This window comes from Zootoca vivipara, chromosome 5, assembly GCF_963506605.1.
Source record: "Zootoca vivipara chromosome 5, rZooViv1.1, whole genome shotgun sequence".
In the NCBI taxonomy this organism is placed as follows: Eukaryota; Metazoa; Chordata; class Lepidosauria; order Squamata; family Lacertidae; genus Zootoca; species Zootoca vivipara.
The window spans coordinates 23,961,203-23,988,132 of NC_083280.1; the positions used below are offsets into that span (position 1 = coordinate 23,961,203).

The following is a 26,930-nucleotide window of genomic DNA, read 5'->3' on the forward strand; positions in this document are numbered from 1 at the left end:
CGCCCGACCCGCTTAAGACGGCCCTGGTTAGCACCTGCTTTTTTTCAAGCGAGAAACTGTTCCATAAACTTGTTAACCAGGCAGGGCCTCTACCTGGATGGTGCAAGATATATTTCTACAGGCTATGGCACAGCCAATAGGGCCTCATCCTGAGAGCAGGGTAATGTTGAGATCTCGAGATCTCAATATTGCACTGTTGGCATGGAAGCTTCTGCCACAGTGCAACTCTTTTGTCCTGCATCATCGGGATAAAACACATGCACACTCGTGCAAAATCCCAGGTCACAAGAGAAGACCATAAACTGCTATTCCTTTCCATGCCAACAGAATCCCTCTGGAAACTGGGGAGTAGCAGCAGCAGCAGTGTGGATTGCTCACATTATACTGGCTAAACGGGGCTACATTAAAGGTTGGCACTGAGAATCTGATGAACACCACCACCGATAAAGCTTTCTAGGCAGCACAATTGTTTTTTTAAAATGCTATTAGGATAAAGTAAGGTAGGGAGAAAACAGCAACAGGTTGTCATTTTTGACCTGGTGAAGCTGAGAAGCCAACTACAATGCACGTCATACCTCCAGTTTCACATCTTGTTCCCTGGAATACTGTTCATCCATATTTTCCCCAGTTGGCGAGCGAGACCTAGAGGCTGCAGTGAAGGATAAGTCCCCGCGTGATATTAAAGTGCACATGTAAGCATCGTGGGAGAAAACATCATGCCGTATGAATTCACAGAAAAGCAGCACCAGGTTCACAAATTCCATCTTCTCGTGTTCACTGTTTGGGTCAGCTACCAATAGAGAAAAGGTTAGATTTTATCAATTACCATTAGGCTCGAGCAGCTTTTGTTTAAAAAGAAAAAAGTAAGCCTGCCTTCAAATTAAGGTTACACAAATAGCTACTTAAATATTTCAGACACAAAGGGTAGAATTCAACACAGCCCTAAGGAGATAAATTACATCAGCTTGCTTGTGCAACAGATTGGTATCCCCCTCGGCTCCCACAAATTGTTCTCCCATCCCTCCAGAGATTTTGGGGAAGGCCCATTGTGCAAGTAGGAGTCCTCACACAGGCTTCTTTCTGCTAGCAGGACAGGTTAGTTAACCCCACTCCTTATAGCTGAATCAGTAGAGCATGAGATGCTTAATCTCAGGATCATCTGTTCAAGTCCCACATTGGGCAAAAGATTCCTGCATTGCAAGGGGCTGGACCAGATGACCCTCATGGTCCCTTCCAACTCTATGAATCTATGAATTGCAGCCCAAACCATCCTTCTCACGTGGTTAATCCAGACTTCAAAAAGTCAGCCCGTATAAGAAGGTCCTACAACACTTCTGAAAAATACTCAGATTGGTGCATCTGTTTGCAGCTTAACAAATTCATTTGATCACATTGAGGCTTTCTGGAAGTTGCACGAATAATGTACCATGAATTGGACAGCTTCAAGACAATATATTTGCACTATTGAACCAATGTAGGTTAAATGACATGGAGGAAACCCGGTTATTAGAACCCACAGTATATGGCACCTGAATGCACCGACATTCCCGCTCCTTAAACCCTTGTGGGGTTTCGCTTTCTTTTTCTAACTACTACAAACACACACACAAGTGCCAGAAAGCCACATATACAGGTTCAGCACTTGGTTTTAAGCACATCAGAAGTTTATCCTTCAGGTTCCACAGATATTAGAAGCCCGCTCCACAGTAACTCAGAGCAGGGCTTTCAGTGCAGCTTCCCCTGTTCTGAGAACAGCATTCCTGTCACAATATGGCCAGGTGCAGACTATCAGCTCCACCTTCGTGGACACGCAACAAGGGCATGTGGGACCACTATTGGGCTCACCCAGGAGGAGAAACCAGGAACAAATTGCAAAAGGAGGTATTAAAAAAAAGTCTAAACTACTCTGATAAGCACTGCAGGACAACTGTGTTTCATCTGGTAATAAAAACTGATTAGCTGGTGCCTTGATGCTCAGATCTGACACATTTGTGCTACAATCCTGTGCATATTTAATAGGAGCAAATCCCACTATAAACTGTGAGTCTTACTTCTGAATAAGCATGTACAGAAGTTTTAGTTTATGTTTTCCCTAGTGCAAATGTTAGATTGTACAGTGGTACCTCGACTTACGAACGACTCGACAACCGAATTTTTCGACTTACGAATGGGGCAAATGGTCGCACGCTTACGAATTACTCAACATCCAAACGGAAACCGCGGCGGTTTTAGATTGGGTTTTTTTGACTTACGAATTTTTAGATGGGGTTGCTTCGACTTACAAATTTTTCCGTTTCCAATGCATTCCTATGGGAAATCGTGTTTCCAATGGCACTTTTCAACTTACGAATTTTTCGACCTATGAAGGTGTCTTCGGAATGGATTAAATTTGTAAGTCGAGACACCACTGTACAGTCTAAGTTTAGACTGTAAAGCAACCGGTCCAAGGTAAGGCAAACTTGGAGTGGGGCAGGCGGGACATTCCTTCCCCACCCCCACCCCAAGCTATAAAACAAAAAGCTACATTAATTGCCACAAGGGAAAAACAAAGCTGAGAAATATGTTAGTTCCCAAAACACAATGTTTTGGAAAGTTAAAGCCTTCTAGGGGGGGGGGGAAATCTGTAGGTCAGGCAGAAATGAGGGAGGGGAAAAAATGATACAGTCACCAATAATAATAGTGAATATCCAGTAGCTGGACAAAAGGTCACAGAGTTTCATCCTGCTCTGGAACAGAGTATTTGATGCTTACATAATGAGGGGGCCTGGGTGTCTAAAAACCTAAGGAGGACATTCTGGAAAACGGGAAGGCTGGATCCAGCAAGGGATGCTGAAGAAATTGATTCCTTTTCGTCCAAAACTTCTGCCTCACCACATCGCTGCAAAAATAAGACAGGATAAAAGCAATCAGTGTAGAACACAACAGCTATGAATGCAATTGCATTTGCCCTATTACTTAGAAACCGCATAGCACACCAGAAAAAAGGGGAGGGGGAAGAGAACCTGTTGTTCAACCTGTTGGTCTCTGCTTGTGTGCAAGGAATAACAAACAAATTAATCTAATTTAGAGTCATCTGAGATGTAGCCAGATGACACATAAGAATGGAATAAAGACCGGCATTCTCAGCATTCTATGTTCCAGTGCATGAGAGATTAAAGACTTTCAATGCTTGTTACAGGGCCTGAACCTTCCATATGAACCAAGATGAATAAACTGAGTTAACCTTGCTTATAAAGCTGTAGTTCATTGTCAAAGCTAGTTCACACTTGAATATGAACTGCATTTTTCTCTCCTTGCACACAGCTGTCATACTGCAAAGACAACTTACTTCCACTTCAATTTCAGCTTGCCTCTTCTCCAATAATTTAGCCACAGCCATTGCCCTATGCTTGCCAGCTCTTTTGCTGCTCACGGCCCATTCGCAAAGCAACGTTACGACAGCTTCATCATTAGTTGCAACCTGTTAAATAAAAACAAAACAAACGGACAGTCTCTTGTTTAAGTAGATTAAAATGCTGGCTGCAAAGGCAGGCATATACAATGCCGACCAATGGCAAAACTAAGTTTCTTGTTCAATTTCCGACCCCTTTTATCCCTAGGATGCAAGTTTGTCTAAAAGTTTCAAAAGAGAGTTTCTCTTCTAGGAGGTATGCGTGGCTAGACGCGGAATGAATGCATGTAACAGAAGCACGGTAGATGTGTGTTGAAGAGCATGGTGAGCTAGTTTGAAACTGTTCTCAAAAAGCAATGCATGTATACTAAAACAGGCTTTTGCTATCACCCTTAGGTTTTAGTCTTATTTACATTTACTACACTTCTGGCTACATTTATCAGTTCAAAAGCTGCTCTTTTCAAAGTAAGGATCCTTTATGAACATAGTGCTTTTGGACATATTTCATTACACATTGTTTTCTTATAACTTTTAATTGAAGATGATCCTCTTTTTTATGCATAAGAGGCACCTTCAATTTAGAGGTGATACACCTCTTTTTATTAAAAAAAAGAAAGAAAGAAAAGCATCCTAAGCAATTCTTATAATTCAGAAATGTGAATCCTCAGCTAACAGTAAAATCCAACATTCATCTTCAATCATCCAAGCAATGGTTTAACCGGTTTCTGTATGTGAACATCAAAAAACAAACTTTCTGTATCATTATTAGTACTCACTACTGCTACCGGTATTAATTATAATTTATACATAAAGCAATCGATGTGCACAGGCACTTCAACACTTTCCAGAATGCAATAGTACAGTTCCCTGCCCCGAGGAGCTTACAATCTAAAATTCAACATGGGGAAAACAAAGGAAAAAGAACAGGAAGGAAGGACCCCAAGCTAAACATGGGTAGGAATATGTGATTGTTCCAATTTCACATGCTTAGGCTTAATTACAATAGGGCAAGGAAACTAGGTGGTAAAGCCAACCATTTCATTTTTAAAAATTTGGTGTAGAAAATGGATTTGAGACACACTTCCAAGCAAACCAACAAAGGAGAAAGGGTGGAGACCACTGAAAAAGCAGGAGACTTGTGGCTGGTGGTAGCTGGTAGCTGGTAGAGCCTGAGAAACTAAGATTGCAGACATATTTGTGATCAGAATGTACAGTAATGACAGAAAGAAGGGGGGCCAACACCATTTAAGGCTTTCCTCTTAGCAATTAGATGCATATTCTTAATATATAGTATCTGGAAAGGTCCTAAGCACATCCTTTTCTATTAGCAACAGCAAACATAAACAGTGCAACAGCCTCCCACATCCTCCTGTTGCAACTTTATCTTGTACAAAGCATTTGCTTAGATACACAACAAGATATATAGGTGATGACTATCTGCTGCTTCTTTCCATCACACTATTAATAACGGCTTTGCTAGATATCACCAGAAGCTTGCCAGAAGGAGAGAAAAATAACAGTGATCTCATTGTGGGAGTTTACTAGAGACCCCCAAGCCAAACTGAGAACACAGATGATGCCTTCCTGGAACAGATGGCCAACCATTCAAAAGGAAGTGAGATACCGGTAGTAGTAATGGGAGATTTCAACTATCCTGATATTTGTTTGATGTCAAACTCAGCCAAGAGCATAAGGTCAAACAGATTCCTCACTGGCCTTGCAGACAATTTCATTGTCCAGAAAGTAGGAGAAGCAACAAGAGGACCAGTCATTTTAGATCTGGTCCTAACCAATAGTGATGACCTGGTTAGTGGGGTAGAAGTGGCAGGATCATTTTAGGTGGGAGTGATCATGCTCTTCTGGAGTTTATTATACAGCAGAAAGGAGCAACCAAGCATACAAAGACTCAAATTCTAGACTTTAAGAAAGCCGACTTCAGAAAACTTAGGGAAAGCTGGGTAAGATCCCATGGACAGAAATACTAAAAGGGAAGGGAGTTCATGATGTTTGGGAGTTTGTTAAAAGGGAGATATTAAAAGCACAACTTCAGGCAATACCAATGAGACCGAAACATGGAAGGTGCCTAAAGAAGCCAGGGTGGCTATCTAAAGAACTTTTAACTGAGTTAAGATTTAAAAGGGATATGTACCATAAATGGAAAAAGGGGGAAATCACCAGAGAGGAATTCAAACAAATAGCCAGCACGTGTAGAGATAAAGTCAGAAAAGCTAAAGCACAGAATGAACTCAGGCTTGCTAGAGAGGTTAAAAGCAACAAAAAGGGCATTTATGGGTATGTCCGTAGCAAAAGGAAGAACAAGGAAACAGTGGGGTCACTTAGAGGAGAAGATGGTGAAATGCAAACAGGGGACAGAGAAAAGGCAGAACTCCTCAATGCCTTCTTTGCCTCAGTCTTCTCCAAAAAAGAAAACAATGCCTGACCTGAAGAATATGGAGCAGATGATTCAGCAGAGGAAACACAGCCCAGAACAAGTAAGGAGGTAGTACAAGAGTACTTGGCTAGTATAGATGTATTCAAGTCTCCAGGGCCAGATGAACTACATCCAAGAGTATTAAAAGAACTGGCAGAGGTGATTTCAGAACCATTGGCAATAATCTTTGAGAATTCCTGGAGAACAGGCGAAGTCCCAGCGGACTGGAGGGGGGCAAATGTTGTCCCTATATTCAAAAAGGGGGAAAGGGAGGACCCAAACAATTACCACCCAGTCAGCCTGACATCAATACCAGGAAAGATTCTAGAGCAGATCATTAAGCAAACGATCTGTGAGCACCTAGAAAGGAACACTGTGATCACTAAAAGTCAGCATGGGTTTCTGAAAAATAGGTCATGTCAGACGAATCTGATCTCATTTTTTGACAGAGTCACAAGCCTGGTAGATGAAGGGAATGCTGTGGATATAGCCTATCTTGATTTCAGCAAGGCCTTTGACAAGGTGCCCCATGATATTCTTGTAAAGAAGCTAGTAAAATGTGGGCTAGACAATGCTACCATTCAATGGATTTGTAACTGGCTGGCTGACTGAATCCAAAGGGTGCTCATCAATGGCTCCTCTTCATCCTGGAGAGTAGTGCCTAGTGGGGTGCCACAGGGTTCTGTCTTGGGCCCAGTCTTATTCAACATCTTTATCAATGACTTGGATGATGGGCTTGAGGGCATCCTGAGCAAGTTTGCAGATGACACCAAATTGGGAGGGGTGGCTAATACCCCAGAGGACAGGATCACACTTCAAAATGACCTTAACAGATTAGACAACTGGGCCAAAGCAAACAAGATTAATTTTAACAGGGAGAAATGTAAAGTACTACACTTGGGGGAAAAAAATGAAAGGCACAAATACAGGATGGGAGACACCTGGCTTGAGAGCAGTACATGTGAAAAGGATCTAGGAGTCTTGGTAGACCACAAACTTGACATGAGTCAGCAGTGTGATGCAGCAGCTAAAAAAGCCAATGCAATTCTGGGCTGCATCAATAGGGGTATAGCATCTAGAGCAAGGGAAGTAATAGTACCACTGTATTCTGCTCTGGTCAGACCTCACCTGGAGTACTGTGTCCAGTTCTGGACACCACAATTCAAGAAGGATACTGACAAGCTGGAACGTGTCCAGAAGAGGGCAACCAAAATGGTCAGAGGCCTGGAAACAATGCCTTGTGAGGAACGGCTTAGGGAGCTGGGTATGTTTAGCCTGGAGAAGAGAAGGTTAAGGGGTGGTATGATAGCCATGTTCAAATATATAAAAGGATGTCATATAGAGGAGGGAGAAAGGTTGTTTTCTGCTGCTCCAGAGAAGTGGACACAGAGCAATGGATTCAAACTACAAGAAAGAAGATTCCACCTAAACATTAGGAAGAACTTCCTGACAGTAAGAGCTGTTCGACAGTGGAACTTGCTGCCAAGGAGTGTGGTGGAGTCTCCTTCTTTGGAGGTCTTTAAGCAGAGGCTTGACAGCCATCTGTCAGGAATGCTTTGATGGTGTTTCCTGCTTGGCAGGGGGTTGGACTGGATGGCCCTTGTGGTCTCTTCCAACTCTTATGATTCTATGAATCTAGCCTAGCACCTCATCTCCAGTAATGGGAGCCTGGATCAGACCCATGCAAGGGCAAGGGCAGCCTTGGAGGGCTAAGCCAGCCAGGGCGGGAGGCCTGTCAGAGACCAGCTGCCTTTTTGAGTTTAGAAGCTTTATTCTCACAAGGCACACTCCGCAGACAAGCTCTGCATGGGCCTGGCCTGGATCATCCTGGAAAGCTAAAAAAAAATAGGTGATCCGCATCCCTTTTAATTCATCTGCAACCACAAAATATTAATGAAGCCACACTTCTTTTCCATTCAAAAAAAGAAACCTAGAGGGAAGGGAGATCACTAAAAGTTTACAAAGTCGTGGATGTTGAGAAAACAAAGAAGGAAAATTATGAACGTATGTAGCACACATAGGATTGGGGGGAAGGGGCGGGACCCGACCCTCCATAAACGGAGATTGTGAAGAATAGGGCAGTCATGTGTCCTGCTTTGCAGAAGACATTCTTCCATTTCCATTGCAGAACAGATCAAAGTGTGCCACCCAGACAGAACTGTCTGCACCTCCTAAACCAAAGCTCATGCCTGCAGGTGCAGTGGAGTAAACCATCCCATTGCCAATGTTGAAGGTAGATTCAGTAGTTAATGCAGCCAACTTTTATATGTGGGATGGGGAGGTACCCAATTTTCCTTTGCCTTCAAACAGCAAATTGCCACTGGCCTAAGCCTGAATATGTTGTAGAAATACAAAAGCAACGTGCATGGTCCCATTCCTCCTTTCCACAAACAAGGTCTCGGGCCAAAAGCATTGGGTGACCAAGCAATGTTTGCCCCTTACGGAACAGGGTCTTGGGAAATCCCACCCCGAAAAGGCTGCACTGGGCTCAGTTCTCATACTTTCTGCTTCTTCCCCTCATCCACATGCAGCATACAGTAAAGATCCCTGCCTTGTTTGTGAAAGGGCTGGGAAATTAACTTTGGGCAACAGCACAAACAAAACAAAGCCAGATGGCCCTCCTTTATGAAAGCTTTAAAAATCTGAAGCTACTCTTAACAGCAGCTGTGACTTTTTGCATTGGATATGTGAATGTTTATAGAAATTGAATTATTTTATTTAAAAAGGAACACAAGTTAGCACTGGAATTCTTGGCAATAAATTAATAGTGATACATTTCTCAGAACAACACATCACTTTATTTTCCAATGGGCTGACGACTGAAGTGAAGCCATTTGACACTTTTAACTTCATTTTTTAAATGGAATAATTGCTTAGTTGTCTTTAGAAGCATCCCATTCCTCCATATACAGAAGTATTTCAATACCTCCCTTCTGACCTTTCATTGTGCAACATTAATCAGGAACAGAATATATGCTGTGTGAAACTGAAAAAGGACAAACAGCTGGTTCTGTTTCTAAATGAGTCAGACTTGTTTTAAGATTGTGCAGCTGCCAGTTTGACTACAACACTCAATCCCAATCGTACATATAAACAGGAGAGAGTGGAGCAAACTTCAGACCTCTGAACTGCCAGCAGAAAATGCACCACTAAGTCCACAAGCCTAGGATGCTATAAGCACTGGGGGCAGGGGGAGAACAACACCGAGACAGTAGGTTGTTTTTTCCCCAAAAAAGTTTGCAGCCACAGTAACCCAGCTGAACACACAAGCCAATTTTAAATGGAAGAGTGGATTGACTTGTTAGTATAAAGACTTCTCAAAATACATTTCTCACTCAGCCATAAACATGGTTGTCTAGGGTTGGAGGCTGCATTTATGATTTATACAAGTCCCTGTCATCTTTCGACCAAATACTCCAAGGCGACTTAGAAACACAGCAATACAAACATAGCAATTTAACGCTGAATCAAAACTATAAGCACAAAAAAGCAAATTAATAGGAGCAGCAATGAAATAATTCAAAAGCAAACAGAAATTTTAAAATATAAAGTCAGCCTCCAAATGTTTCTAAAATATAAGGGAGGGGAATCCTAATTATATAACCATTGCCCTAATGTCAATGCATTCCATTAACTTGAAAACGTAATTTGCATTTAAAATGAAGCCCAAAAGTTTCATGTTTTTGAACTTTCAGACTAGTATATAATCATGCCCAAAGAATGATTTACACTTTTTACATAAACATAATAATGAAGTATCCACTTATTAAGAGTTAGAACCTGGGAAGAACAGTGCAAGGCTCTATATCTGTCATAAAGGCACCAAGTAACTTAGGAGAAGAGACTGTTATGAAGGTGTATCTACATTCAACATCATATGGTACCTTTGTTGCCATTTTGCTGCTTCCCAGTAACACTTTCTTCACCTCCCTTACAATAGTATCAACCTAATATGAGCTGCCATTAGTTTGTTGTAAACACAAGTGCTAGGGACAGGGCATAAATAGTATTTTACACCTTGATCAATGCATGCGACATCTTTTCAATGAAATTATTTATATATTCCAATATATATTCTCAAACTTCAAATTTGATTCATATATTGAGTGTGTTCATCCAAGGCTTCAAAAGGCCTAACAAAAATCTATAATAAAATTAAGCAGTTGATAACTAGCTGCTTTTTCTAAGCACTCCTAATTTGATGCCCCTCAAAAGTCTGATGGATGATAATAATAATAATAATAATAATAATAATAATAATAATAATTTATACCCCGCCCATCTGGGCGGCTTCCAACAAAACACTAAAATACAGAAATCCATCAAACATTAACAGCTTCCCTAAACAGGACTGCCTTGAGATGCCTTCTAAAGGTCTGGTAATTGTTGTTCTCTTTGACCTCTAGTGGGAGGGCATTCCACAGGGTAAGACCAGTCAAGAAGAATCTTATCTAAGTGGCTGCAACCTAAACAGACAAGCAATATAGTCATAAAATTGGGGAGGACAACTGTTTGAACAGCCTAAATGTTATTGGGTAAAATCAAGTCACTATTCCAAGAGAATGTTCCCTATAACAATTTCCTCCGCAATTATGACTTTCAGATTTTGCCCTCTTTCACAAAACAGCTCACCCAAATGATAGGAGTCATTGTTTGAACTAGTTTGGGTGTTTGTTTTATTCTGTTCCTCGGCCTTCAGTGTCCTCCAACATCAGTGTTTTCAATATGCTTCTAATGTCTCTTTATACTGTTCGCAAACCTCCCTGTGATGATAATGTTTCCAATGTATCTTCAACTTCCTAATACTGTGGCTAAATATTGTTATATTCATTATGGCAGTCAGAATATAGGTAAAGGTACCCCTGACCATTAGGTCCAGTCGCGGACGACTCTGGGGTTGCGGTGCTCATCTCTCTTTACAGGCCAAGGGAGCCGGCGTTTGTCCGCAGACAGCTTCCGGGTCATGTGGCCAGCATGACTAAGCCGCTTCTGGTGAAACCAGAGCAGCGCACGGAAATGCTGTTTACCTTCCCACCGGAAAAAATCTCCCTCTAAAAATGAACTACAGGCTGCACAATTTCACTCCACCTTTTTTATTTAATACCTTTCCTTAGTTGCAAAGGGAAAAGGCACTCCCAACCCTTCAGCAGCTTCAGCTCCACATATATGAATTCAAAAACCCCTGCTGAAAATCCCTCCTCTGCCCAGTTACTTAAAGGCTCAGGGACACTGCATCTGTCCCTTGCATCTGCCCCCCCTAACTTTGCTTGTGATCTTTTGCATTCCATAACTCCATACAAAATTCTCCTGCATACAACATTTAACAGATTCAGCGCAGAGAATCCTAGGAACCAGTTATGGGATTGCCCTCAATTCCATTTAAATGTAGACATTTCCATTGTTAGCACTTTGGGCCTGCAGTCACATCTTCCTTATCTTGAGCCAAGCCGAGTCAAAAACACAACTTCTCCCTGTTCTAGCCAAGTCTGCATCATCAAACCACCTCCTGTAACAGGAAGAGGTTGGGGTGGTTCCAACAAAAAGCAGATGCAAGCAACACCTACTATTAAAAAATACCCACACCTTACAGCTGAAAAGTGTATCAATTAGCTAATAATCTCATCTGTTGAATTCCACATTAAGAATATGGAGCAGGATCCATCCTTATGTGCATGCAGCTATATCTTGAAGCCATTGGTTCATGTCCTACCCTCCAGAGCAGAAGAAAACAAGCTTGCTCCATCTTCCATGTGACATCCCTTTAGATATTTGAAGATGGCTATAATATCTCCTCTCAGTCTCCTCTTTTCCAGGCTAAACATAACCCAGCTCCTTCAACTGTTCCTCATAAGGCTTAGTTTCCAGACCCTTCATCATCTTGCTTGACCTTCTCTGCACACATTGCAGCTTGTCAACGTATTTCCTAAATTGTGGTGCCCAGAACTGGACACAGTATTCCAAGTGTGGTCTGACCAAGACAGAATATTACTTCCCCTAGTCTTAGAGTTGCCGTATTTCAAAAAGTGAAAATCCAGACACAAAAGTGAGTGGGTTTTTTTATAGTTTTGCCCAAATTTGTTGAGCTTGAGTTTTTTAGCTATTTTTAATGAAATTCAACATAGGCTGCCATACATCCGGATTTCCCCAGACATTTAAGCAATTTACACCCAGGCGCTGTTTCTGAGGGCCGAATACTGTCTATGTCTGGGAAATTCTGGACATATGGCAACTCTACCTTATCTGGACACTAAACTTTGTTGATGCTGCCTGGAATAGCATTAGCTTTTTCTGCTGCTGCATCACACTGCTGACTCATGTTTTATTTGCAGAATTCATAAAAAAACTATCTCGGAGAAAATAATAAAGAAAACAAATGAAAATATTAGTTACAACCAGATATGCAGGCCACTGCAAGAAGTCTTACTTCGGGATAAACGTGATTGTGGGTGGCATGCAAGTCACCTTAAGGAACAAGGCTGGCACAGTGGACCTCCTAACCTGAGGTAAATAGGTATTAAGAAACACAAATAAGGCAGCTTTAAGAAAAGCTGCAGCAAGCCATTATCAAGTAACCATATATAGGTACTGTATATATTATCAGCTGCTTCCCAACAAACGGAAACTCCTAGAAACAGTTTAGAGAGCCACATTTTTATCGACTGGTAGTTTCCAAAGAAGTAAAACTCCCCCACTGTCTGAGTAGTCTCTATGGGAACAGCTTTGCACAAATCGAATACTTCTCTCAATACTGGACTTACTCACAGGGAAATTATGCAACCTTCTATGAATAGCAACTGATCAACAAATTTAAAATGGCAGTGCTGAAGGTGAAGGGCAGAATACAGGAGTATTGTGGGCAAGAAAAGAAGGTGGCTTTGTGGGGCTACGTGAAAATGAAAAATTGACTCATTCCTGAGTAGTGACATGTTCTGTGCAGTCAATGCTGTACAGGATATTTTTAACCAAGGACTAAACTGGAAAACTTCAAAAGCTTGTTTGAGTAAATACACAGCAGGATAAGGGGAAAGGTTGATGATATGAATAACTTGGTTTTTTTTACCCAAGAGACTAAAAACAGCTAATGGTTAAAACTTCCAAAACCTACTCTCCCACAATATTAAATAGCTTAACATGAGCTAAGGATGCACATCACAAACTGTGTCTGGTGTTTAGTTTGAATGCATACACATTACTGTAAAACCATTTGGCTATTCCTCTGATGTGCCCTTGAGAATTCAAGGGGGCATGAAGGAAAGCATCACTCTGAGAAAGAGCAAAATGATCCCTTAGAAGGGACCTATTCTGCAGGAGATGAGCTCTTATCCCGTAATGCCAACAATAATCTTCTTGGGAGATCCTGTTAGGGGGTCATTTGATCATTGGGAATATGGGCAACTGGGTGTATGACAGGTGTGTGTCTGCACAGTGACCTGCCTGCCTCAAAGGTTGTAGATGTTGCATGTCATCCGGGTAGCCAGGTAGACAGTGCTGTGGAGGAATCAGTAGTGCATGTTGGCCCTGGAAGCAAACTTTAGTGTGCTAGGCGCCAGGCAAAACTGTTCCTCTTTAACCAAGCCTTTGGCTGATTGACATCTCATGCCCTTTAAAAATGTGTTGGGGGAGGTTATTAGGTTGCTTTGGTTTTTATTTTGCTTGGTGTATTTTTATACAGTCATACCTCGGTTTAAGTACGCCTCGGTTTGAGTACTTTCAGTTTAAGTACTCCGCGGACCCATCTGGAACGGATTAATCCACTTTCCATTACTTTCAGTGGGAAAGTTCGCTTCAGGTTAAGTACGCTTCAGGTTAAATACAGACTTCCGGAACCAATTGTGTACTTAAACCGAGGTACCACTGTATTGTGATTTTATGTTGTATCTGCCCTGAGACCTGCAGGTTTAGGATGGGATACTATATTATTATTATTATTATTATTATTATTATTATTATTATTATTCAGTCGTACCTCGGGTTGCGAACAGCGAACACCTCGGGTTACGAACAACCCGGGTTAGGAACTTCGCAAACCCGGAAGTATTTTCGCCGCGCACGCAAAGTGCGAAAATAGCGCTTTGCGCATGCGCAAAACGGCGGTTCGGGCCCTTTTCAGGTTACGAACTGCGACCCAGAACGGATCGCGTTCGTAACCCGAGGTACCACTGTATTATTATTATTATTATTATTATTATTATTATTATCATCATCATCATCATTAACAAGCTGCAGGCCATCTTGGATCAGCCGATGGGGCCTCTTGACAGTTGCATTGCCCTCGAGTTTTGGTGTGTGTGTGTGTGCGTGTGCGTTTGTGTGTTTGTGACTGAATGAGAGAGAGAGAGAGAGAGAGAGAGAAAGAAAAAGAAAAAGAAAGAAAGACCTGGTAGAGGACATTCTCTGTGGCAGCCCCTACACTGTAGAAATCCTTCCCCAAAGAGTTGCATCTAGCACCTTCATTTTACAGTTTTTCTTGTATGCTGAAGACACATCTCTTTTGACATTTGAAACACATACATTTTAGGACCACTAGCTATGTATAGCATTTTGTTTTGAACAGTTTTAGTGCTGTATTTTACCTGCCAGGACCTTGTGGTAAAGGGTGGGTAATGATTCTAACATTGTTGAAAGCAAGAACCTTCAAAGGGGCTTTCTCTGATATGCTACTGGTCCCATGCATGGGGTCAGCTAGGCAGGCACAGCCATATGATCTCAATGAGTGGATGGGTCAGTAACGTCAGGGGGAGGATTTTGGATTTGTTAGGCCCTGAGGAATATTTTAGAACAAAGCTGGCCTGTAGAAAAGGGACAGGTTCCACTTGAATTAGGAGGGAACCAGATGGTTGGCACTTAATTCAAAAAGATGGCAGAACTGCTTTTTAACTAACAACAAGGGAGAAAGCCGACACAGATCAAGGAGCATCCAGCAGTTCAGAACAAATCATCTCCCAAGGATGCAGGGTAAAATGATGGTGATCATTCAAGTGAGGAAGGCGTAGAACTAGGCATTGAGAGTTCACACATGACAGGAATTAAAAGAGTCCAAAATATCGTAGCATAAAACAGGTGCCAAAGACATCTGGAGAGAGAACACTGTATATAAGTATTTCTACACTAATGGTCAAAACCTCTGGGCTAAGACGGTGAAGCTGGAGTTCTTGTTCTTAGATATAGAGAGGGCATAATGGAAACCTGGTAGAATGGAGAGAATGAATTGGACATGGTTATCTTTGGATAGGAACTCTATATGGGGAGGACAGGGAGGAGTGTTCAAGCGGTGGCATCACTGTATATCAAAGAGGAAATAAATGCAACAAGCTAGAAATTCCCAGAGGGGCAGACTTCATCACATAATTATGGTGGGTAGTAATGCCAGGCCACAAGATTCATTTCATGCTATAGTTCCAGCCAAAATGCTCAGCTTGAGGTGGAGAATGAAATCAAAGAGGTATACAAAAGAGGTAATGCTACAACAATACATTAGATGTCTTTCTAGAAGACATCTGAAGGCAGCCCTGTATAGGGAAGTTTTTAATGTTTGATGTTTCTATCAATGGCTGCTATCCGTAATGGCTATGTATAGCTTGCACATGAAACCATATTCAAGTTTTTATAGGATAAAATAAACACAACTTTAAAGAAACTATTCCAGATATGACACTGCAGCTTTTCTTTAGTTTTTAAAAAGCTGCCATCTAGTGGCTCAGATATTTTTTTCCCCAATATTAGATATATTCAAAATAGTAGCAAAGTGAATATTTGGCCCACCATCGATGTATATTTGCATGCACAAAACATGGAGCTACTCCCCAAGAAGCACGCAAAAGACTGTAGATGACATGCAGTGATAGCTGCGCAATTGATCAACAGATTTCCAGTTGGACAACACAACTTCTTTTTCCTCTCCTCCTACCTACAGCTCACATACAACCCTCAGATATGCTCCGGATTATCCCACATCCTCCATAGAAGATTTTTGCAAGCATCAGATAGGACAAGAGGAAGGAGAGAGCCATTCACATGACATGGGATGTCACGCAGCGAAGGCAGGTGTGATACCAGCCTTTTACATCTGACAAGATCGAAAGAACTAAAACCAGATGATTTATATGTTAAGACTGCAGTGCTGTGCACACTGACCTGGAGCTTACATTGAACTCCATAGGCAGTGCACTGCAAGTCTATTTGGCTTTTTGAAATGGAAAGTTTTGCTGCGTGTTTTTATACAAGGCTACACTTATTCTTAAAAACGCAGCACTTCACAGTTTTGTAATGTTTCCTACAAGACTTTGTTCCCACAAGGTGTAGCGATGGAAACCAACCTGGAAGGCCTTAAATGAGGATTAGATTACATGTAAGATAAGGCTACCAATGGCTTCTGGCCATGACGGCTATGCTCTGTAATGTCAGGTGGGAACCACAAGTGAGGAGAATGTGTTAGGCTCAGGTTTTGCTTGTGCGGTTTCCAACAGGCATGTGGTTGGTCGCTGTACTATAGGACAATGGAATACATGGGCTTTGGGGCCTGATTTAGTGGGGATTTTCCTATGTTCTTATAAATGAACGATTACAAAATCTCATTTAGAGATTTTCCTCCTGACCATTTCCCATTAAATGCTTCAAGAGAGCTGTTTTCTGCTCATCCCCATACACACACACAAACACACACACACACACACACACACAAAAGCCAACAATGGTTCAGTTTTCAGACAATCAGCTGCGGCACAGTTCCTCTGAAACATTCTAAAATTGTTACTTCCTCTGCAGCTGAGTAGATCTGACAGCACAGTAGATTGTGGTCACCGGAGCCAACATAAGCAGATCTACAAATACAGCATTTGTTCTGTCAGCGGCAAGCCAAACACATTAAATTAATACACAGTTTTTCAGCAACCTTCACAGATCAGGCAAGTTAAGATAGCATTTGCTGTGACAGATGCAAGTCAGCGAACACAGAAAACCAGCAGCTGCAGAGAACATGGAACAGAAACCAATCACTTCCTATCTTTCTCAGCACATAAGCACACTGTAATGGTGGAGAGTTTGACCAAACTGCGGGAGGCAATGGAAGACAGGAGTGCCTGGCGTGTTCTGGTCCATGGGGTCACGAAGAGTCGGACACGACTAAACAACAACAATGGTGGAGAGTAACTCTAAACCCCCAGAGCAAGCAAGAATACGGAGACTTTAAGGGCACTATAAGAAAGGGAGTGAAAAGGTAGACTGGACCCCAGCACTTTTCAACTTCCAAAATTAACGATTTGGAGAAGTTTTGGAAAAACACATGAAAGACACACACACCCATAGAAAGAGAGAAAGGAGAAAAGTATGAGTCAGGAATTTGTTTAAACTTCCTACAGGTAGTGGGAAGCGATCACAAATTTCCATGAACTGTTGGTTGTAAAAGCAGAACTTAATATACAACTTAATATTTACTTAGATTTACTTGTCAATAACAATCTTTGGATTAGTAGCACCTTAGAGACCAACTAAGTTTGTTCTGGGTATAAGCTTTTGTGTGCATGCACACTTTTTCAGATACTAACAAAACACAAAAGCTTATAGCAGAACAAACTTGGTTTGTCTCTAAGCTGCTACTGGGCAATTTTTTAATTTTTTAATTTATTTAGACTGTCAGACCAACACGGCTACCTACCTGAATCTCTGGTATGTTGGTTATTTTGTACCAGTGTACTCATCAAAAAATTGCTTTGGTAGTATTAGCTTTATTGATCAGCTATACCACATTATAAAATTAAAAGCAATGCCATAACATGTCAACTAGCTGATCAAATGATTCTGAATGGATATTGTTTACACATTGTGCTGATATTAGTGTTGGTGGATTTAAAAAATATATAGATGTTGAGCTGTAAATACATAAAGGAACTTATAAATACTTGCATTTATCTCAAAATAAACTCTCTTCCTCTCTCATGCACTTATATAAATACGTGTGTGCGTGCGTATAATTGCATCTTTCTAAATACCTGTTAATGTAAAATAGTTATTGTGGCAACAGTTCTAGAAACGTAATTAAACTAGAGCGTCATGTAAAACAATGCCAAATTACTGAAAAGATGGGAATTTATATGCAGTAGAATGTGCAGCACTTCCTATTAACCGAAGTGCATAAACTATTTAACTCTTTTTTACCTTGTGGCCCTTCTGAGATAACCTCCTTCCTGGTTTTGGCTCAGCCCTAAAATTTACTGTGAATGTAAGAAAGAGCAGCTAAGAAACACTGCTAGGAATTTACAGGTACACATTTCTCACAACCATTGAGCCACAGTCACACATTTGGGATTTGGGAGCAGAACTGTCTCATCAAAGATACAACTTCTGGGCAATCTTGTGTCACAGCACATGTTAGAAACAGAGTAGTGTGCCACTCAAGAGAATGATCAGAACAGGAAGGAGCATTAACTGCCTCATTGAAACTACTGGCCAGTAGACAGGATGCAAATATTTTGAAAACACACACTATTATGATGCTTCAAACGTCAATCAATCATGTTGGTGAAGAAGAGAATGAGAAAATGAGTCTTTAACCATTTATAAACTTAGAAAGAGGGGAAATGCAGTTACCTCCTGGCTATCCTTGTTCTGGTTTGGCCAGAAAATCTTATGATAAAGACTTTCCATTGAATTGCTGGAATCTGATCGATCAAAGCAGTGTCTATCCAGAACCTCCAGCGTGTGCAAAACGCGGCTGATAGTCACCCCTGGGTAGACAGAGAAAAAGAAAAGAGTATATTTACCTTGTGAAATCCGAAGAATTCTTTAAATAGTATTGACTGTCTTCTTATAAAACAAAAAAATAGAACAAATAAAAGTTTCTACAACAGCACTGCCTTGTTTTGATTCTCCCCTTAAAGCAGGCATCCCCAAACTGCGGCCCTCCAGATGTTTTGGCCTACAACTCCCATGATCCCTAGCTAACAGGACCAGTGGTCGGGGAAGATGGGAATTGTAGTCCAAAACATCTGGAGGGCCGAAGTTTGGGGATGCCTGCCTTAAAGAATGGTAGGAACTTGTCTTAAGTATTTGATAATACCATCCACCTTTTCAGTGTTTTTCTTCAAGTCTCTACTGCTTTCCTTCTGGCTTTAGCCTGCCTAGTCACATCTTTCAAAATAGGGTCGTCTTATACGCCCAGTCGTCTTATACGCCGGAATTTACGGTAGATGATTGCAGGAATCTAGGATGGATCAATCATCAAAACTGGAGGCATTTTAGCCTCCTTCTAGTGTATCACACTGACATCCAAGAGGAATATAGGCCAGTAAGGGCTTACAGTATCCGATATATATCTTTAAACTTGATTATTTTTTTCCCCCGCTTTTTACCTGCAGTTGTTTCTTGGCATTTGTCAAACGACCATCGCACTTCCACAGCACAGCCTCTTTGTTTTATCTGCTGTTCGACTTCATAAATCTTCCCCCGTACCTGAAAGAGAGTAATTGGCTAGTGTTTGCGAAAATCAAATCTCAAACACGTGTCAAGATTTCTCCGAGGCTTATCCAGTTTCCTGAGGGCGGAGAACAACTACTGAACAGACATAAAGTAATAGCAGCTTCGGATAAACCACGTCGGACAAAGAAGCAGTATGGTATCTCCTGTTTACTATCTTACAGACTAGAATGGGACCACTTTTCCAAAAATGGCTTGCTTCAGAAAACATTCCAAAATCTTAAAACTATAAAATAAATAAAACTCAACAGTGGCAGCACAAAGGGCTGCTCTCATCCCCTTGAACTTTTCGGTTGTCGTTTTCCGAATCTTTCCAACTCAACAATATCCATTTTCAGGTGAGGCAAGCAGACCAACTCCGCCCTGCTCACCCAGCCATTTCTCAGTGATACAGAAGAGATCAGCCTCCTTATCCTTAAATCATGGATGAGAGAGGTCTTACTCAGAGCCAACCTGGCATTCAGCAACAACCATAATTTCCCAGGCTGCAGGAGGGGCTGGCACACAGCACAGTCGCTAAGTACCTGTGCCGTGTGCCCCTCACCTGGCCTGTCCCACCCCTCCACACCCCACGCCCCTCTCCTTGTCCAGAACCACTATGATTGGGGACACCCCTGCTCTCTCCAGCTCCTCTCTTCTGAGGCAAATCTTTCTTCCCGTAAATAAACAAAAAAACACCCAAAATTTAAAAACACACAAGTTAGGAAGCAGTTTAAAACAATTTAAACAATGAGTACAATAATAACCCGCCCTGTGGAATGCCCTCCCGTCAGATATCAAAGAAATAAACAACTATCTGGCGTTTAGAAGAAATCTGAAGTTTTTAATGACTGGCGTTCTAATGTATTTTTAACCTTTTGTTGGAAGCCGCCCAGAATGGCTGGGGAAACCCAGCCAGATGGGCAGGGTATAAATTAATAAAATAATAATAATAATAGACCAACAGTAGCCCAGCCCAAGTGTCTGTTCAGCAGCCTCAGCTTTTGTAGCTGGAGTCAGTCAGGGCCCTGCCCTCTTAGGCCAGGTATTGATACCACCACTATGAGCTGCCCAGTTGGCATAAACCTATGCCAGGGCTTTCTCAAAGGCAGTTCCCTATGTGCAGAATGTTTTCCTGCCCAGGTGCATCTGTGTCCCAAATCCATGACTTTCAGGAGGAACTGATAAAACATTCCCATTTACCCAGGGCCAGGCATTTGATAGTGAAAGATACTGCTCCTGGCAATTCTGAAATCATTGGATGAAAAAATGTTTTTGAACTGTTCTTGGAAAGTTTTAATGATATTATTATTATTTATTATTATTAGGAGCTAGGGCTGGGGTGTGTGAATCAAACAATAAATAATGGCTAGAAAGTCAATTCCAACGACAAAACCATATTCTTGCTTCCTGCCCCCCCCCATTCTGCTAAGGAATCACAGTGATACACACTCCTACGTGAAGATAGCTCCCTCCAAAGGAGAACTGAGGGAAGTCTCCCACATGAACACACACATAAACACAGTCATCTAAATGAGTCTAGCCTAGGATACGTAATTTCTCGGGACATTACATACATTGTGTACATTTTAAAATGAATACCTGCTGATTAAACGCAGAATTTCCTCCAGGCATAGGTAAACTAGATGGAGCAACTTGAAGTAAATCCAAAGGTGAACCAGGATTGATGTTTTTACTTTCATTTGTGGAATAATTCCACACCAAGGCACTTGGGCAACAGAGAGTTATTGTCTGCAACAGGAAGAATATGGAAATATTTTCATATAATAAGATGATTCAATTAAATTAAGATCATGCAGGTAGATGGCCAAAAAACACCAGTACGAAACTGCAATGAAAGTAGTATCAGAAATTGCTTACTTCTTTTTTTAAAATCCAATTAAAATGTCCTTTAACATATTTAATTAGAAGTTGCATTTCAATATGGATCGGCTCAATTTACATTTGTATCTCTTTCGTGTCAATCTCAATCTGATCCTAGAGAAGATATACCAGTACATGCCTAGAGACGGGGGGGGGGGGAGAGACCCCGCTGACTATATGTGTGCTATTTTGGGGGTCCATTTACAAAGGATTCAAAGCTTCTTTCTAAAAAGAAGTCCTTTCTTTTCTTTTCTTTCTTTTTAAATTTTTTTATTAAGAGTTTTCTTGGTATACAAAGATATGTGCAGTGTCTCTCTTAGCATTTTTACAAATCAGTTTCATTTGTTGAGACATTGGTGGGGAGCGGGGAAGGAAAGTAGGTAGGGGGAGGGTGGGGTGGGGTGACAATGTTTCTATTTTGCTTGATAAGTGTGTGGGGTTTTTGTCAGCGTCGCTTGTGTAGGTTCTTAAATTGACACCGCTCTTAAACCAAGGCGTGCTTTCCCTAATAAGGCCTCCCACCGCCGGGGCCCTTCCACCGTTCAGATTCTGTTCTTAGACAGAGGTAAAATTCTGAAACCGGGACACAATTTCTGGTTTTGCAGAATTTGTAAACCAAATTGTTCTTAAACCGGACTGTTCTTAAACTGAGGTACCAGTGTATTATTAAAACGCAGAACCCTAAAACCATTTTATCAGACTTTCAGATCAAGGTCTGCCTATAGGACTGGAATGGAGCTGAAGTCCAAAACATTTTTTAAAAAAACACTACTTGCTGGTTAATTACTACCTTGGTGTTCAAAGATAGAATCCTTTATAATAAGTAGAAGTAGAAGCATTGCTGTTTATTATGAAAATATCAGCACCTCTTTGAAGATTTGAAGTGTGTCATATAGGTAAGACAGTCAGTCTAACAGAGCAGTCATACACATATCGAATAGAAATTAAGCCAAATTCAGTTGGGCTTTCTCCCTGAAAGTGTGTGTGTATATTTTGTGTGTTTGTGTGTGTGTGTGATGGCCAACTATGACTACACACACTGGAAGGACACGCTGATATTATGTACCGTATTTACTCGAATCTAATGCTCACCTTTTTTGGCCAAGTTACATTGCAAAAATTAAGGTGCGCATTAGATTTGATGGTGCATTAGGCTTGAGTAAATACGGTATATTTCATAGGTACGGTACTGTTTTTTTACTCAAGGCCACTCACAAAAAAATATAAAATATACAAAATTTAAAACAATAGACACCCAAACAATTTACCCATATAATGCAAAAAGAAACCCACCTTGTCCCATGAAAGTGACAGTCAAAATTAGCACACTTCACCATCAAGAGCAGTACTGAACTCATAGTACAAAGAACAAAATCTAAGGGTTTTTTTTTTTTTGCATTCTAGCCATCGTGGCTGTTCTTAAAGAACTCTGCATGCCTGGGGAGAGAATTGAACCAAGACCTCTTCAGGAAGATCTGATTCAGATCTATTCTCCCACTGATTGCCATCAGCATCAACTATGAATTTTAATCTCTTCTAGCATAGCCGAAACATTTAACAGGTTTTTATTAAAAACACACACACAGAGAGAGAGAGCACTATTACTAAAACTTTGAAACAACCAGTACCAAATGCTTCTTCTTCTGAAACCCAGCTGTTCCCTGCTGTACAAACAGAGCATTAGAACAGACACAGGCCAACTCAGTGCTCCAGATGTTTTGTGGCTACAATTCCCATCATCCCTGACCACTGGTCCTGTTAGCTAGGGATGATGGGAGTTGTAGACCCAAAACATCTGGAGGGCCGAGTTTGCCTATGCCTGCATTAGAAGAAGAAATCCCTCACCTGCAGCATACAACTGAGTCCATAAACCAGCGGACGATGTTGTGGGCAAGAAAGGAAATCCGAACACGCTAGCTGTGCAGGGTTGACCACAGGCCCGGCTGTAGTAGGGCTTGGAACCGCCAGAGGTGGGTTATTTGGTCCAATCATCATATGAGGTGAGTGGGCAGCTATGAGGTTAGGACTGTCACTTATTAACAAAGAGAGGCGTCTGGCACAGAAGAAAGCAAGTCGACGTGACAGGTAGGCCGACTGAACAAACTCTTCTGAATACTGAAAAACATTTTTAGAAATAAAAATCATTCATCCTAAACCATAAAATTCCAACCAACATTTCAAAAACTGTTTTGTACCAAGGCAGGCGAGTGGTCTACCCAGGTTAGGACAGTCTACTCCAGCCTTCTGCAACCCAATGCCCTCCAGATGCTTAGGACTACAACTCCCATCATTACCAGCCGGTATGGCAGTAGGGCGCCAGGTTGGGGAAAGCTAGTCTACTCTGACTGGCAGCAGTTCTCTAGCTTCTCAGGCAGAGAAAGGTTCTCTGCTACATGTGACCCTTTCAGCGTGTGATGCTGGGGACTGAACCTGGGACCTTACAAATATGAACATAATCAAATCCAAGGAACAAGCAGTCTGAGATTTGTTTTATGCAGTGAGAGTTTCATAGTCAAATCTTAAACCTACTTACATTAATCATACTAATAAAGACCTTGCATTTTATTTTTAAACACGTAGCCCACACATGCCGGTACGGATGTAACTCAACAGATTAATCAATAGTGCATTAGATCCAAACATGTACCACAATATGCCACCATTGCAATAACTCCTATTGTGAACACTGCAGAACAGGACCAACTCACAAAATGTTTAGCTGAAGTAAAGTGTTTGAAACTCCCATTGTTCTAGGCGCAGTTTGCGACAGGGAATTACGTTAGCAAGAGCAGTTTCCGAGCTCTGGGCGCAGTACTGCAGAGTGGAAGGAAAGGAGGATCTTTTTCTGCCTCCCCACTTCCAGCTACTCTCTTGCATTCATGGGATTGTTGTCTATCACATGACTGTAAATGTATTTACATTCCACAGAGTGGGAAGTGACGAAGACGGGATGTTTGTGTTACTGTGTGTTCCAGCTACTCCCTGAAGGCTGGAGAAGAGGCCCACTTAAGAATATTAGTGGGGTGAGCAAGGGAAGGACTAGATCATGTGAAAAATGCCTAGACATTCTGTTGTTGTGTCCATAACCTACGTTTGAGGTGCCATTTAGCTGCTAGCATTCACATCTCTGTTTCTAACACTGCTGAAATATACGGTGATATCCAACATGGATGTTCACTCACACAGTTGAGTGAGTGAACCCAATTTCCTCTGCATGCACCTTTTGGAACAAATCTTGGGAGCGCCAGGGAAGGCTGGAGAAGAGAAACTGGAAGTCCTGCACTGCAAGTGGGCTGCTGCCATTGGATCTCACCCTTAATGTTCTACTACTCCATGTCTAGAAGCTGTTTTTTTTAACTATGGCAAAATTATATTGCCAACGCACCCAAAAAGACTCGAGACAATAAATATGGGTAACAGGTTATGGTCAGGGCCGTCTTAAGCGTATCTGGCGCCCTGGCACTGTGGTGCGAAGATCCCTCCGGCGGGCCCCACCCCATCCCGTTTCTCAGTGCAGCTGCCACAGGCACAGCAGCACAGCACCCCCCTGGCGGCACGGCGCATTGCGCCACCCAGACTTGCCTTAGAGCTGGCCCTGGTTATGGTTATTACAACACAGCAATTATAGGATCTGCCAACCAAATTAACCAAAACTAATGATGTCTGGGGTGGTGAGGTGGATTGATGAGGATCTCAACTCTCCCATGTCCTAAGCCAGCTGCATGCTGTGATTGTGCAGGAAGGCCTGAGAAATCTTCTCCCTTCTCGCTGCGTGCTCCTTGGGTATGTGAACCACTTACACCTTTAATGTTCCACTACTCCGTGTCTGGAAGCTGGCTTTTGAACTGTGGCAAAATTGCATCATGCTCCGTACCTGCAATATTAGCGGTAGTAGGAGTTTTAGAAGTTCATCATCAGCAGGCCTTATTTTTTCCAAGACATCCAATATCCACGTTAAATATTCGTGTCTTTCAAACAGTCCTTCCTTCAATGAAGTTTAGAAAGATCACAGATTAAAAGATATATTTATATATTTATTTATTTATTTATAAATAAATAAAAAAACTAGTAAAGAGCGCGATTGGTACTATGCACCAGTGTTCCATTACTCAAGTTACCAATTAAAACTTTTTTATTAAAAAAAACCAAGAATGTTAAAGTAGCATCCCAATCATTCAAACCATTTTAGGCAAACAGAATAATTTGACGCAATCATTTTTTAGAAAAAGAAAAAGAAATGTCTGATACAATTCAAGTATCTGAAAAGATTCTACAAGGGACTGAACAGCCTAAATTTACTTGATTTCTGTGGCAAAGACTGAGACTGAAATATAGAGACTGTCTCTTGAATATTCCTAAACAAGATCATCCCTTCTGTATCTCTTTTTGGGAGAGAGAAAGGGAGATAAACTCAGACAACAAGATTCTTGGATAAGTCTACTTGTTTTTCTTCTTCCTAGGTTTCAAAGTTTCCTCATTCAGCGTTCCTAGTTTCCATGGCTTTGAAATGCATCCATTGTTGTCCCCTTCTATCAAGCAGATAAGAAATCATATTGTTGTTGTTTGATGGTACAGTGGACACAGAGCAGAAGTGATTTAAAAACAAATCAGCTGCATTGTTGTTTTGCCCTGGAGAATGACATCTTAGCACATTATTGGAAAAAGTTACCTGGAACATATAGAAAGCTAGCTTTTCATTATATTCCCACTGCTTCAGGGCTTGTTCCACCTCAGGAGACACAGCTGCAGAGCTGCTGCCTTGGCTTGAGGTCATGTGATAAAATTCTGCAATCTTTGCCAGCTGTTCTCGGAGGTATCTGGTTGAAATCTGAGTCCATTCTATGAAGACAGAAATTAGATGAGTTCTCACGATTCCTCCCCGCCCCATCAGCTGACAACATAAGATACGCAACATGAACAATTAACGTGATAATTAGCTAGACTATCAAAGTATGTTTTCAAGACAATAAACAGCAGGTCTTTTACACACAGTCTGTTCAAATGGCTCCTAGCATGACATTCTGTCCTCTGCAGCATCTTCAAAGCATTTTTGCTAAATGATTGCATGTTCTGCATTATGTTCTTATAAATCTTGCTTCTTTGCAGAATACAACTATTATTGGTGGACCTAACTGCGTTCTGTGAGTTTCAACACCTCACAGAGATTTCTGTTCTTTGTGAAACATTTATGACTGAGCTAGGAAGGTTTTCTAATTCAGGCCTGTGTAGTAAACTGCTGCAACAGATAATGAAAAATTGTTAGATTGTGACAGTTTCCATTTTGTATTAATGAGAGAAAGAGAGAGAGAAAGGAAAAATATTCACAAGACATATAGCAATATTTACAAGCAGTGTAATTATATGGCTGTGAACGGCTATCTCTGGTGGGAAATAAAACAGATACACAAGAGGTGTTACCTCAAGTTTTAATGGATTTTCCTCACATCCTATTATCAGAGCTGCTGAATTTGCCAACACTATACAGTACAGTCTATAAGCATATGTGTTCGTGTTAGAAGTGAAGAACTTTGGTCTTCAAGATGTTGCTTAACTACAACTCTCATCAGCCCTTGCAGGGATGGCCGATGGGCAATGGCCATGTGCTGGTGGGGGTTGTTGTTCCGTGACACTGGAGGATTATGGGAGTTGCAACCCAAAGCATTTGGAAGTTGGGGGAAATTGATTTAGCTTTTGAGGCCCTGCTCTGTGTTTCATTGCCTCCAAAAGATACAAACGGGAAAGCAACATTACCATAATTTATCACATCAACTGTTG

The 26,930-nt window shown here is 41.4% G+C and overlaps 1 protein-coding gene across 3 annotated transcripts in view; it reads right to left on the reverse strand.

Annotated features, from left to right (window-relative positions):
* The window catches only part of MED12L (mediator complex subunit 12L), a 167,085-nt gene that overhangs the window by 117,124 nt on the left and 23,031 nt on the right, over nt 1-26,930 (reverse strand). For all 3 annotated transcript variants that reach the window (XM_035132415.2, XM_060274471.1, XM_060274472.1), the window contains exons 5-13: nt 25,825-25,994; nt 25,030-25,140; nt 23,001-23,270; nt 20,874-21,023; nt 19,169-19,268; nt 18,408-18,544; nt 3,329-3,460; nt 2,752-2,878; nt 576-790 (exon numbers count right to left, since the gene is read on the reverse strand). In XM_035132415.2, the coding sequence (XP_034988306.2) occupies nt 576-790; nt 2,752-2,878; nt 3,329-3,460; nt 18,408-18,544; nt 19,169-19,268; nt 20,874-21,023; nt 23,001-23,270; nt 25,030-25,140; nt 25,825-25,994 (1,412 nt within the window). The remainder of the gene's footprint in view (nt 1-575; nt 791-2,751; nt 2,879-3,328; nt 3,461-18,407; nt 18,545-19,168; nt 19,269-20,873; nt 21,024-23,000; nt 23,271-25,029; nt 25,141-25,824; nt 25,995-26,930) is intronic.